This window comes from Mastomys coucha, unplaced genomic scaffold (genome assembly GCF_008632895.1).
Source record: "Mastomys coucha isolate ucsf_1 unplaced genomic scaffold, UCSF_Mcou_1 pScaffold15, whole genome shotgun sequence".
Classification (NCBI taxonomy): Eukaryota; Metazoa; Chordata; class Mammalia; order Rodentia; family Muridae; genus Mastomys; species Mastomys coucha.
In genome coordinates this window covers 55,576,956-55,591,172 of record NW_022196897.1, presented here as the reverse complement: position 1 = coordinate 55,591,172, position 14,217 = coordinate 55,576,956, and the positions used below count along the sequence as shown (strand labels likewise).

The 14,217-nt window shown below is 41.2% G+C and overlaps 1 protein-coding gene across 2 annotated transcripts in view; it reads right to left on the bottom strand.

The window, feature by feature from the left end:
* The window catches only part of Cers6 (ceramide synthase 6), a 256,454-nt gene that overhangs the window by 179,934 nt on the left and 62,303 nt on the right, over positions 1 to 14,217 (bottom strand). For both annotated transcript variants that reach the window (XM_031370514.1, XM_031370515.1), the window contains exon 2: positions 2,644 to 2,749. In XM_031370514.1, the coding sequence (XP_031226374.1) occupies positions 2,644 to 2,749 (106 nt within the window). The remainder of the gene's footprint in view (positions 1 to 2,643; positions 2,750 to 14,217) is intronic.

The window sequence follows — 14,217 nt, the reverse complement described above, 5'->3', positions numbered from 1 at the left end:
GTGCTCATCTGAGGTCAACAGATATGTTTTGTGTCTCCCTAAGGAAAAGTAATCAACAACATGAAATGTTGCTTTATAACTGCTACACATATTACCCTCATAGCTTTAGAACCAATTTGAATAGAAAATTCAAATTAAAAATATGATTGAGATAATAGGATTAAAAACTAGTTAAAAGACAGGCACTCAAAAATAATCATTGGGGAGAAATAATCATTTGGTGTATTTAAATGGACTAAGCCATCAATAACCGTAGGTCTTTTGGCTCCATTCTCAAACTTCAGAATCAGAAGCTTTGAGGATCCAAGGTGCAGCATACACTTTACCTCCTCAGAAAAGTAATGCAATGAAAGTGTGGAAACACAGGCTGAAATAGATGCTGAATCATTCACTAAATGCTCTATGTGTGTGTGTTTATGTGTGTTTGCCTGCTGCTGAGTTGTTCCTTTAGTTAAGCTTCATGAAAGCCTGTGAGTTTATTATTCAGAGATTTCTAAGACCTCCAAAGGTTAAAAAACTTGCTGAAGGCCAAACTTTAGTGAGGAAAAGGTATTGTTTCAACTTACAGACTCAGGTTTGTCTCAGGCCCTGCCAAGGATCCTAATAATTTCCTAATGTGGGTAGGTTCTCTATAGTGTTTACAATGTGACAGATTTCCCTGTAGGGTGGGAGGTAGGTTCTCTACAGAATTTTAAATATGGCAGATTTACATGTAGAGCAGAGGAGGAATAGAGAGAAAACAGACAGCCAGATGTTATGACAAGAGAAGAAACTGATGAAGAATGTCATGACTTATATCCATCGGCTGATGTCAGAGGTAAGAGTGGCCTGAGTGGAGAAGATTAGCAGTACTGTCACACAGAGCAGGGGCTACATTCTAAAGGGAGGTTAATGCTCTATGGCTTATACTTTAAAAGTCTATGCCATTTTTCAAATGTAACGTGTTCTTACAAGTGAAATCTAATGGGAGCAACGACCGTGTGCAAACAAGCCAAGAGTCTGGACTCATACAGAGGTTCCATATGGGCATTTATTGTCCCCTTTCCATCTCCTGTCCCCCATTATCTACCTACCCTATTTCCTCTGTCTCCTACCTCCTTATAACCACTGCTTTTGGATCCCCAGAAGGGACATGGGAACAGAGGGTAGAGCAGAGAGATGTGAGCTAGGCTTTGTTTCTCTCTGAGGTTTCCTGCTATGGGGCTGGGCTGCTACCTCTGTGCTTCATGGGTAGACTCAGCTAAGGTGAGACTCTTGCCTACTCGCAATCTTGTAGCAGAGGCTGTGGTGCCTTTGGAGGCCATCTATTTATCAAGTGCAGGCGATGAGTCTGTAGACAGGAGAGAGGACTGTCTGAACTTTGCCCCCAGTGCCAAGGCACAGTGTGTCCAACAGTAGCTGGAGGAAAGCAAGCTATGTGTGTACTTAGTCATACAGTCTCCCCAGGCATTTCTGAGACTCTGTACTTGTTCCATCAATATTCCCCTGCCTACAGACACTACAGAACATGGCTCAGTAGGGCTGGGAATGTGGCTCTTTTCCAGCATTTGTAATGGCCTGGATTTGATCTTTAATGTTATGAGAAAAACTAAAGAGTCTAATAGGAGTGAAATTTCATTTCAGGAAGGTAAACTTTATGGAAGGGTATCATTTTTAAGAGGCCAGAGAAAATGCCTGTAGACTTTTGGCAGAAATGAAGGCAACAAGACAAACAGAGCTGTCTGAGTATCTGCACTAAGAGCTGCAAGCCATGAGCCTAAGAGTGCTAACGCCAGCCCCACAAACACTAGAAAGAAACATTATTTGTGTAAGACTGTCAAATCACAGCTTCAAAACCAGCACAATGCTTCCAGAAAACTGAAAGAGGACAAAGGAACCATCTGATAGAGAAACACAGAGAGCAATGTTCCATTTCTCCTGTTTCCTGTTTTCTCATCCTGCCAAGGGTAAGCAGAGATAAGGAGAGATCTTAGGGGGTGAGAAGAAGCTGTGTGGACTCTGCATTGGTCTGTCTCCTTTTCTTCTCGCTTCAGTTCAAGGGCCCTGGGTGTTTTCTTCCTCCTGTCTGTGCTTCAGTATGTGTCAGTCACTTGCCTCCTCTCTTCTTCCCATTCTTCATTTAGACGCCCTTGATATCGAATGTTCCATCTCTTCATTTATTCTCCATTGTGAGTCTATCTCTTCCCTTCTGACTCTGCTGACCCAGGCCCTTCCTTTGACTTTTCACTGTCTTTCATGTTTGTCTATCACAGCCTCTGAGACATACGGATGGCACGCACTACATACCATACCAGCAGGTCCCATTTCTCACACACACATATATACCACACTGTAAGTTCTGCTTGGTCATCCCGACCCAGCCTTTATCTGCATGCTTCATGTCACCTGAGACTGACAAAGGCACCGGATTGGACAGATCTCTATCTAATCAAGACCTTTCCACGGATAAGCTCTTGCAACATACATCCACATACATCCTTTATCTATTGTTTACAGTTTGGGCCAATTAGAGCAGGTACAGTCTCTCCAAGGACTCAGAGTCCAACAGGAAACAAAGTTGCCTGTCAGAACCCCGGAGAGAAAGGATGGGATGGCTGCTCTGTGGCAGCGGAGAAAAATAAGGTCCCCAGAGGACACTCATACCTTTGTTATGGCACTGAAGACCTTTTCCAGAATGGCATTTGGCTGGGCAGTTTGTGGTCCATTGGCTTGGATGTTGAGGGCTATGGCACATGGTTTGGCTATGAATCTAAAGGTTTCAAAAGAAAGAGAAGAAAATAGATGAGAACTTATACTTTTTATAACTGCTCCCTGAAGCATGAATTATAAATAACTCCGTTATTCTAATTAGATGTTTGTAGGGCTTTACGACAATATTCACATGGGTAAAATGTAAAGCAGACCTTATTTGAGGCCACCAGTGGTCACTTGGTCACTTTAAAAAGAATAATTCTTTAAGAACATTTAAACTCCTTGGCTGGGTGTGATGGCACACGCCTTTAACCCCAAGTACTTAGAAGGCAGGCAGTTCTCTGTAAGTAGGGGGCTACCCTGGCTACATACAGAATTCCAGGATAGCTAGGACTATGTAGAGAGACCGTGTCCCAACACAAAATAAACAAGAAACAAACAAAACAAAACAGAACGTTTAAACTGTAATGATACTTAGTAGTCCTAATGAGACTTCATAGCTCAAGCATGATTCCCTACACCATAAGAAAGAAAAAGAAGGAAACGCTGGATGGAAACAGAATTGTACAAGCAAGATATATAAGTACACGTCATAATTTACAGTCTTCTTCTAGATACACACTATCATGTTATTACACCAATGTGCTCACTAAGCATCTGAATCCTCATGGGGATGTGTGTGCTTTTGACCACTCTGATAATAAACACAGCCATTTTGTTTCCATAATCAATGTGTGTAGTACCAAACCCCAATCCCTTCCAGTTTCATAATTTCTGCTTTGTGGGTCAGCTCTGCACCCAGTTTCTTTCTCATGGGAAGCAAGGGAAGAATGGCATTCCAGACAAGCTGAGAGCTGAAGTGTTTAAAAGCAGGAGCTGAAGTGTTTCTATCCTAAGTGAACGCCTAAGACAACAAGAAAGGGAAGGATGAGCCTCATTTCCCAGGCTCTGAGAGGGATGTGGAGTGCACAGGGCCCTGGAGGGACAGTGACAATTCTAGTAAAACTGTACAAAAGCAAAAGTATGTTTCAAATAGCTACTCAAGAAATAAGATTCCACAGTATTCCAGTGGTGACTCTGTTTGTCACTAATTTAATATCACACGAGAGTACTACTAAGATAATTTGGTGGTTGCCAAGAGCGATAACCAATAAATACATAAAACAAATCAGTAGTGAACCATAGATGAGGCTTCTTTAACACAACTCCACAAGGTTAAAGAACAGTAGGCAAGGTGGAGTAATAGGACACAGCGTTGAACATGATCCTATCTCATGTACGAGTGAAGAAATCCACCCAGACTGGAGAACAAGAACAATCCATGTTGCAGGCCGGATCCAGGAAAGTGGCACACAGAAAGTAAAATATCATGCTTGTTACACTGGGGTCTCTCAGGACACAGTGGAAAAAGAAATTGCCACTGTTCCCTACTCTATACGCCTTTGAGAAACTAGACTACTTTTTGAAGCTTCAAGTTCCCAGTTCTTTCCAGCATGATCCTTTCTCAGACACATTACTAATACCTGTGGATCTTCCTAGTAATTCTGGGACTTCTCAGTAGTCACAGAAACAGCTGAAACTCCAATCAAAAAAGACACATCCCTTAATGAACAGCGACCACAACCCAGCACAGAACTTGTTTTTCCCAACCCAATTTCCCACTTGCTGGCTACTCTACTGTCCCTGTGATGTCAACGTTCTCCTCCAAGAGCACTTGGGTAGGCTCACCCAACCCCTAAACATTTTTTTTCCTCAACAACTTCACTAGAACAAAGAGGCAAATATTTAAATTATAAGACAGATAATTACATAAAATAGGCAGGAAAAATTAATCCCAAATCCTGAACGAGAGGACAAAGGGCAAGTCAACCCCACTCCTCACAGGTATTCCTGGCCACAGGATGATAAAGACATTTCATTTGTGTTTATTCTCTGAAGGATTTGTGAATCATCTCTGGTGTTTTTTCTTTTCTTTTTCCGAGAACATATTAAATTTCAAATAAAGTCCATGCCATAGCTACTGCAATTCTATTACCTTCTGTCACAGTCCATTAGAGAAAAAAATGTTGTTTCTAATGGTAGAGCAAAGAAAAGTGCACAAAAGACTTTCACAATGGTGGTGGAATGGAAGGAGAAGGAAGTGGAGAGAGAAGAGGAAAAAGGAGGAAGAAGGGAAGAGGGAGAAGGGGAATACACAGACATGTAATGGGCTAACACACTTGGAGTACAAAGGAATATATGCTTGAGAGCTTTGATGATTACCTCTACCAGGAAGTACACGCCTAATTATTTTTTTTTATCAAAGGCTGAAACACCACCTTCAAAAGATCAAACATCTATAAAATACATTCACATACTACAGTTGAAAGTAAATATAATAAGGATGTAAGCTTTGAAAAATACTGGACTTGGCTACAAAGCAGAGATATCATTTTTCAGTGTGTTTGAACAATGTGTATTTGTATTTTAAGCATGAAGTAATCATCCCAGGACACTAGTAAAGGAGAAGCATGAAATGTGTACATAAAACACGAAATCATCTCTGCATTCAGAGACATCTAAGAGCTAGAAAGGGAGATTACTAAAGCTCATGTACAGGATCTATGACATTGTTCCAACTGCTTAAAATATTTAATTATTCTCAGTGGGTTGCATGGGCAGAAACAGTTGTCTTAATGGACAGCAGCATTCCCAAGCATTTAGAGATATTTGGGAGCCTGTGCTGGTAGATATGCAACCATCTACATATTGATATAATTATATGGATCTCTCTCTCTCTCTCTTTCTCTCTCTTTCTCTCTCTCTCTCTCTCTCTCTCTCTCTCTCACACACACACACACACACACACACACACACACACACACACACAAGCTACTGCAGAGGCTATGGAGGAACACGACTTACTGGCTGTTCCTCAAGGCTTCTTCAGCCTACCGTTTTATATACCCAGGACCACCTCCCCAAGAATGGTACTGCCCCCAGTAAGCCAGTCCCTCCCATATCAATCATTAATCAAGTATATCCCCAAAGGCTTGCCTGCAGGGCAAACTTACAGAGGAGTTTTCTCAATTGAGATTTCCCTCTTCCCAGCTACGTCATGGTTTGTGCTAACTTGACCAAAACCAATCAGCACACGAGTATTACAAATGGATATGAGCGTAGGACTTTCTGGGTGAAGATTTTAAGGAAGAGACACACTAGAAGGGTTGTTTCTAATGCTGCCAAATAAAGACCTTCCATCTTTAAAGTCTCTGGGAAGCACACCAACCTCTTCTCATCTCTCCCAAAGTCCAAACAAAAGCAAAAACCAATACCTTAGGGCTCTAGAGAGTGAAAGAAAGCAAACTGGCCTGGTGAACCAGACAAGTGCAGAAGCAAGCTAAGTGACTGGGGAATAAAGGGATTTGTGGTATACAAACCCCACTCCAGGACCTTCAGGTTTGCTGAAGAGAGAGAAGCTGATTCTCTGAAGTAATGGTCAACTGAAAATAGCAAATACAGTGGAAATTGGGATGTACTTGGATGGTCTTCGAAGCCAATCACAATCGATTAGTAAAAGATGAAAAAAAATGAATCTAATTATGAGGAAGAACATGCATTCCACTCCAGACCATGCTGGAACAGGAATCAGACTACGTACAAGTAAAAAGAATTCATCCCAAATGGATATAGCCTGGCTAGCAATCACAGAAATTATTCAGATTTTAAGCTAATGAGAATAATATTTTGTAAGCAACCTGGAGGTACAAGCTTAGACAAACGTGGGGGGGTGGGGGAACTAAGCCAGGAAACACGTGTGCACACGTGCTTGCATGTCTGTGTGTGTCTGTGTGAAAGAAAAATAACTACTGGGAGGTCAAAATGGAGAAACCAAACTAATCATTATGAAGTTATCATGTGCTAATAATCACTTCACAATGTCTACTCTTTTAAGACAAACCCAAAAATTCTTTGAAATAATTATCAGTCCTATTTTACAGAAATGCAATACAGCTGAATGAAGTTAAAATGTGTGCCAGGCTTTTACAGTTACAGAACTGGGGCAAAATTTAGGCCTGCCTACTCCTGATATAATCTGATATAAATGACTCCACCTACTTTGGGCTTGACATGTTAAAAACTGTTTAACACTTCTGAGCCCCAATTGCTACATGGCAAATTCTGGTGAACACTGAGATAATACATGCAGACTTTACACCAGATCCACAAGTGTTTGGCAACTATTCAGTATATTCACACTATTGCTATCTTTTTATGAAAGGAAGTGAATGCCCATGCATCAGCAGGCATTCTGGTCTATACTGGGCATCATTCTGTTGCAGGAAAAACAGTCAAAATGAGACAGGCTTGCAAGCAAGCAGAAAACGCAAGATCTAACAACATTATGGACACAGCTTCTTTCTTCCACAGAAGATTTTCCTCTGGACAAAAATCATTCAGAAACCTCCTAAGAAAGGTCAGACAACTTCTCTGCAGACCCCCTTTCAGCTTTCTGAGACTCTGCAGTTATTTAAAAAAACAAAGAGCTTTGTTGTTTGCTTGATCTGTAAGTCTTTTCCTCGGTGAGCGAGCAAGTGTAAAGGCCCGCTGCCAAGGCAGACGACCCAAGTTCAATCCCCAAGACCCACACAATAGGAGAGAACTGACTCCAGCAAGGTTTATTTCCTCTGATCTCTACATGCACAATGTGGCATCTGTGTCCATGCACACGCGCACGCACACACACACACACACACACACACACACACACACACACACGCACGCACACGCACACGCACACGCACACACTGGAGCACATGCGCACGCACGCACTCACGCAATTACCACTGGGGTCCTATTTGAATAAGCTTCCTACATCACTCTTTTTTACTGTAGTATAAACTTACCCCTCTCTTGCTGGCTCCTAGAGACATGCACAGCGCATACGCTCCTCAAACATTCAACAATACAGTCTTCTCCTTACTAGAAAAAGTCTGATGCCTAGATATTTTCATATGTCTTTTTATTTTCTAATTTTTTTTTTACCACTTTAATGATTTAACTTTTGAAATACAGTCTTGCTGTATTCTTTAAGGAGATGAAGAAGCCCTCAGGCCATGGCTAGTCCTATAGTACACGATCGCTGGCGAAGACTGTTTGTGCTAATGGTGGATGCTTTCTAAAGTCCCCCAAGAAGCTTCCTGAAGACTGTCTGAACAGCATTATTAAAGGAATCTGCCAGTTACATCTACCTGAAGCTCACTGGAAAGCCGTATCAGTGACAGAAAGGCCATCAGTTAGGAACAGAAGTGTGTGGAAATCCCAAGCGGACTTAAGAAACATTAGAGATGTCCCTCGTAGCTACATATTTACAGGATTCTAAAGATTTTGCAGTACTTCATCATTAGTTCATTTCAGCTGCTGAAGACAGAATATATACAGTTTGTGAAATTCAGAAAATGAAGCCTTTATCTGGATAAGATCTATGCCCCCACATTTCACACACTCAAAGCATGAAAGGTGTGCTGTTTATAGCAGATACACAAGTCCTGCACTGGGTATGGAGCTCATGCAATGTCAGATCTTAATTGTGCAGGTCAACAAATCAAAGCAAATGCAACTTGCCTGCATTGGGTGGTGGATGCTCATTTGGTTCCCTGGAAGCACCTTTCAGCTCTCTCTATGGACCCCATACTAGCATGTTGTATACGCTAAATACACATGATAAAAATGTTTCAAGGAGAAAAAAACATGTGGTATATGTTTACGTACAAAAATGCCTTTGTAATCAGGGAAGTCTAAGGTCTCACCACTATGAGCAAGCTGATATTTTTCCAAGTATTGGCAGTGTTTATTAATTCATTGTAACTGTCAATGAACCACTGGAGACTAGCATACATGTATAAGTAAGGATTCCTTTCAAACTGTTCATCCTTGTACATGGAAGATGACACTATGGAGATCACTTATGAAATGACACAAGTGACTCCAGTTACACCTGTGCAGCATTTGCCAGTGTCCGCCTTGCCCCGTTCACACCAATCAAGACCTCCGACAGAACTTCAGCATTCTTTGTATCTGAGCACCGCTGTGCCTTCACAGACACCTTTCTCTAAATCATGCCCCTCAGTCTATAATGGGGTCTAGGCATCTCTGATCACTCATCTTTCCCAACTGAACAGCTAACAAAAATGGAGTTGTGGGAAACAGGCCTTTGACCGTCATTCATCCTGTGGACAGTTTGTCTTACCAAATTTAAGGATCACCTTAAATTTCCAAAATTGGCCCTAAAATGAAATGTGAGGTCTAGGGAAGCCTAAGACCTCTCTATGACATGATAACCCTTTAATTCCACTACAGACACCAAGTGCTTTCATGGTTTTCCTCAATCAGTCCTCCAAATGTGCCCAATTTTGACAGTTGTTTTGCAAATGGAGAAGAGGCCTCAAAGCATCAGTGAGTTGAACTAGAAACTGGCATCAGTGAGTTGAACTAGAAACTGAGCATCAGTGAGCTGAACTAGAAACTGAGATGCATCCCTATTCTTTCCAGCACTGTGCTCTCCCAACTTTCCTGGGCTGTGAATCGCTAACACACGTTCATAGTCCTTACACATTTTTTTTCCTGTACTATATACACCAATACCTCATGATCACAAATGTGTTCATCTATGAATAATGCGTTTTTCTCCTGAGCTATCATTGAAGATGTATGGTTGTGTGCAGTTCAACAAATAGCATTATCTTATTTGTATGGTGTGTTAATGAAAACACGACTTCACTGAAAAACAATGTCAACAATTTCCTTGATGGGACTATTATGCAGTTCTGTACTGAGATTCATCATCTGCATGGACTGAAATCCCCCAGAAGCACCTGACAGTGTAAGAGCCAAAGTACCATGCATCTGTTTTACAATAAAGGATGTGTAGGAACAGCAAATAGTAGGAAACAGAATGCAGGCCTCCTGCATAGCAATGGGAATGGGGAGTAAGAATCTAGATTTGCAGCATCAGCAAAATCTCTGTCTACTGGAGAGTGGAACCACTCTGCATCAGCACATGTCTTGCACAGAGCACAACACCAAGCCGGAGCTGGCTCTGATCCTCCTGACTGTGGGACCTTAACCCTTCCCCACAGCATTTGGGACAGGGCCAGCAAAGAAAAAATGGTCAAAAAGCTTCATCTTTAACACATCAAGCACAATCTGAAGGGCAGGTCTGAAGCCAGAGATGATGGCTTATGAATTGTGACAATGTTCTTTACATGCCTACGACACAAAGTCTCTGGGATGCTACCACCAACTGAGTTTATATTGTCACTAGATTTAAGGAACACAGTTCTTGGTGGCCGCTGAACCAGGAAACAGAGTTGCTGAGTGACGGAGGAATTTCTTTTTTCCTTTCCCCATTTAAAACCTCCTCTTGTTGGAACTGATGTCTACAGTCTGAGAACACTATTCCAAAGAAGTTGTTAAGTACATCAGGACACCTGTGGGCATAGCAGGAAGCTGCAGGCCTTGGAGACAGGCTTCCCTATATATGTTCAAATACCAATTTGACCACTTGGGAGCTGTGAGCTAGTGAGTTAATTATTTCCCTCGAGGCTGGTTCCCTGAAGAACTACATAACCTAGCTAAATGACTTGTACAATGACAGGCACCCAGGCAGGCGTGTGCAAGCTTCCTTCCCTGCATATGAGAAAAACAACATATCAAAGATTAAAGCACTATTAATATCAGCTTTTCTGGTTTGAGATTTTCATCTTCAATCTCCTAGTGGGTATAGATCTTACTTTTGATCCTATGAGACTATTTATTTCATGGCAGAAAAACCGAATCAGCGAAGCAGTGAAATTCCAGGAAGATGAAAATTAAACAGAGAGCAAACTTAAAGCAAAAGAGCTTTCTTGTGAGTGAACAGAGAAAACAATAAAATATTTACATCATTGTTAATAAGGAAACATGCATTTTCTCATAATGGGCAATTCATTTTCTTAATGCAATCCTGAACTGCCACAGGCAAAGGACACAAATGCCTGGCTGTTTCTTTAATATTAATACTGCGCTACTTACTATATAAGTTCATGGACAGATTTCCAGTGGCATGGCCAGAAAGTGCTTGAGAGAACACAATGGTATTATCCCTAGTCGAGAGTATTGATGAGTAATAGCCCAACTAGGAAGTAAACTGCAGAGCTCAATTAAATAGAAGAATGTGAAGGTTATCTCCATTTACAGCACAGTAACAGAATGAACCAAGGATGTATTTTCTGAAGGGCAAAATATCTTACAGAGTAAGCAGAACTTCTTACCTACAGAACTACCAGACGAGTCACAGACTGTTCAGGATTATGATGGGATACGTGTAAGGAGATGGTATTTTACCCAGAAGAATCTTGTTTTGAAAAGCCAAAGACAATTTTAAAATTGTTCCCTTGAACAGATTTATCAAAATAAAACTGCTTCCAGGACATCTGAGCCATATAGGGCTCAAGATATCTGGATGTTTCAATTTCTCAGGCCTTGTCATCTCTAATAAGAGGTTCTTCAAAGTATAGTCAATGGGCCCAAGAGCACTGACATCACCTGGGAGACATTAAAAAAAAAAATGCAGAATCTCATGCTCAGATCCAGGCTGAGTCAGAATCTGTATTTAAACCAAGATCCTCAAAGGGCCCCTAAATACAATATTGTTTCAGACAAGTGCTTCACTGAATCCATTGCTACACAATGTATAAGCTCCCTACAAGTTCCCTCAGCTTCACCAAAACACTTGTTACAGTGCAAATTCTGAGGCCCTACCCTACCCCTACAGTCAACACCTCTGATGGGAGGGCCCAGACATGCTTCTCACAAAGCCTCCACACAGCTCTGATACATGCTGCAGCTCGAAGCACCGTGCTAGCCTAGGCATGAACAGCCTGAGGTCATGGAATGAGGGGATTCTCTAAAGCAGCTCATTTCATCTGTATGTAGAATGCCAAAAGAATTCTTCCTTAGAACTGAAACCAAATGTCTCAGGACAACTGTCAACTACACAATTAACCTCAAGCATTCCTTCACAGTATTCAAATACAGTCATGGTTATCTGGATAAAATTTCCACATAGATGAAGGCATAGACAGAGATGCAGATATACAGTTTGGATACATGAGAATAAATAATACAGTAAGATAATTATATTTTATTATCTTACCATATATTAAAATAGTAACACTGGAAATAGAATTAAGTATAATGGATATAATCATGGTATAATAACTAATTTAAAATAAATCCTATGTAGGTAGTCATATGCATATATACATATGTTATCATAAAATACCACACTAACCCAAAGAAGAATTGAACTATCATCTTTTTTCATTCTTCAGGTCAAATGTCAACAACCAGAAGCAACATAAACACATCATTCACTGAGATCATCACTCCAGCCCTGGGGATGTTGTATCAATATATATGTATGAATATAAATACATATGTACATATATACACACACATAGATATATTCTTAGTCATCTTTCTTTATGTCCATGAATGGTGTTCTTTAAGTCTCTCAATTCTTTCTTCAACACCAAGTCTCTAATTTTACTTCCTTGTGTCTACAGCACAGAACAACCTCGAACTACCTGGTTAGAAGAACTAAAACCTGGCTCCATAATTACTCTTTCTTTTCAGGCTTTCATCCTGAAAAATGAGCTCCGTGACTGCTCTCACTGTGCCAAAAATAACTCGGTGTGGTTTATTAAACAGCATTCAAAACAAAGCAAATATAAATCACCAGCTTTCTATGCCAATCACTGCTCATTAAACAGCATGATATCATCATATTAAGGAACTAGGAAGAGAGACTACACACATCCTTGGAGACTCTCTTTAACTTAAAAAAGTACTACCTGGATCTATGAATAGAAACTACAAACTTCAGAAACATGCATGAACTCAAAATTCGATGTAAAGCAAGGCTTGAGAGTGGCCTTCAAAGGGGCAGAGCAGGAAGGGAAAGGAGGAGCCCCCTTGTAGGCACTTAGCCCTTGCGCAGGCATAGCCTGGCCTTCCGAAGGTGTTAAATCACATCCTTGTGCTGGCTGCGTCTAACAGCACAGCAGGCTTGGATTTCAAATGTGGTTGTATCCTCACTGCCCACCTTCTCAGAGCGCCTGCCATGTAACTCTCAGGCCTTTCACTGTGCACAGGTCTAAAGGCCACTGCCTGTCTGTACCTCGCCTCACCTCAAGAGCCCTCTTGCCCAAGATTCTCTTGACCACCCCCCACCCCGTACTACCCTTCAAATCTTCCAATAACTTCCTGCTGTATTTGGACCCATGGACACAGATCTTATTTCACAAAACACAATGGTCACTTGGTTACTTGTTTTTTTGGTTTTTTTTTTTTTTTTTTTTTTTTTTTTTTTTTTAGTTTTAGTTTTTCAAGACAGGGTTTCTCTGTATAGCCCTGGCTGTCCTGGAACTCACTCTGTAGTCTAGGCTGTCCTTGAACTCAGAAATCCCCCTGCCTCTGCCTCCCAAGCACTGGGATAAAGGCGTGCGCCACCACTGCCCAGTTTGGTTACTTGTCTTCTGCCTACCCTCATGTTGGATTTTTTTCTTGGCTTCAATACCTCTTCCTGATCCTGTGTTATAGAAGACCATGTTATTTAGAGCAGCACCATAATGGGATCCATGATAAGATTCTGAAAAACCAAGTTCAACAGCAAAACCAACATCCTGTGATCCACAGGACAGCAAGGCAGAAACAGCCAGCATCTCTGCTGGCTTCACACAGCTACTCTATCACAGCAGCAACCACTGGCCTGTGTGCTTTTTATTTGCCTAGTAGCCCCTTTCCATCCAGCTACTGTCAAGTGGAATCTGTTACTCTCCTCCCAAAAGACTGCGTTCACAGTTATCACCATTCCTGGCATCCATCAGAACACCCGTTAAGCTGTACATAATTGAGTTTGGTCTATTTAATTAGCTAGGAAACACACCTAAGCTCTTGTTATGGCCCTGGAACATTTTCCCTCTTTATTCAAAATGTTATCTAAGTTACAGAGAGAATCACTTCCCAGCTGCCAGTAACTGCTAATACCATCAGTGTACTACAAAAAAAAACCGAATAAAATAAAATAAATAGTAACAGAAAAGTATCTTTTCAAAGGGCATTAGACACATCATAACAGAAGAGAAACATTACCATAATTAAGCCTTATAACCTTAAAACAAGCAGCAGATTATATTAAACAAAGTAACTGTGTGGTACTGGGAACCCCACAAAAATCACAGGCAGCAGATTACATTAAACAAAGTAACTATGTTGTACTGGGAACGCCACAAAAATCTGCTGACTCATCTAGTTCTCTGCCACTGGAAAGATGAGGAGGCTCAGAGCCTGCCAGTTTAGTCACCACAGGCTTAGCCTTCCCGTTCAGCATCTCAAACCAACATGCTGTGTTGTGTCAAGAACACAGGTTGGCAAAACTCGGCAAGGATCAAAACTAGTAACAGTGCCGAAAACATAAAATTCAATTAAATGAAAATAACTAAA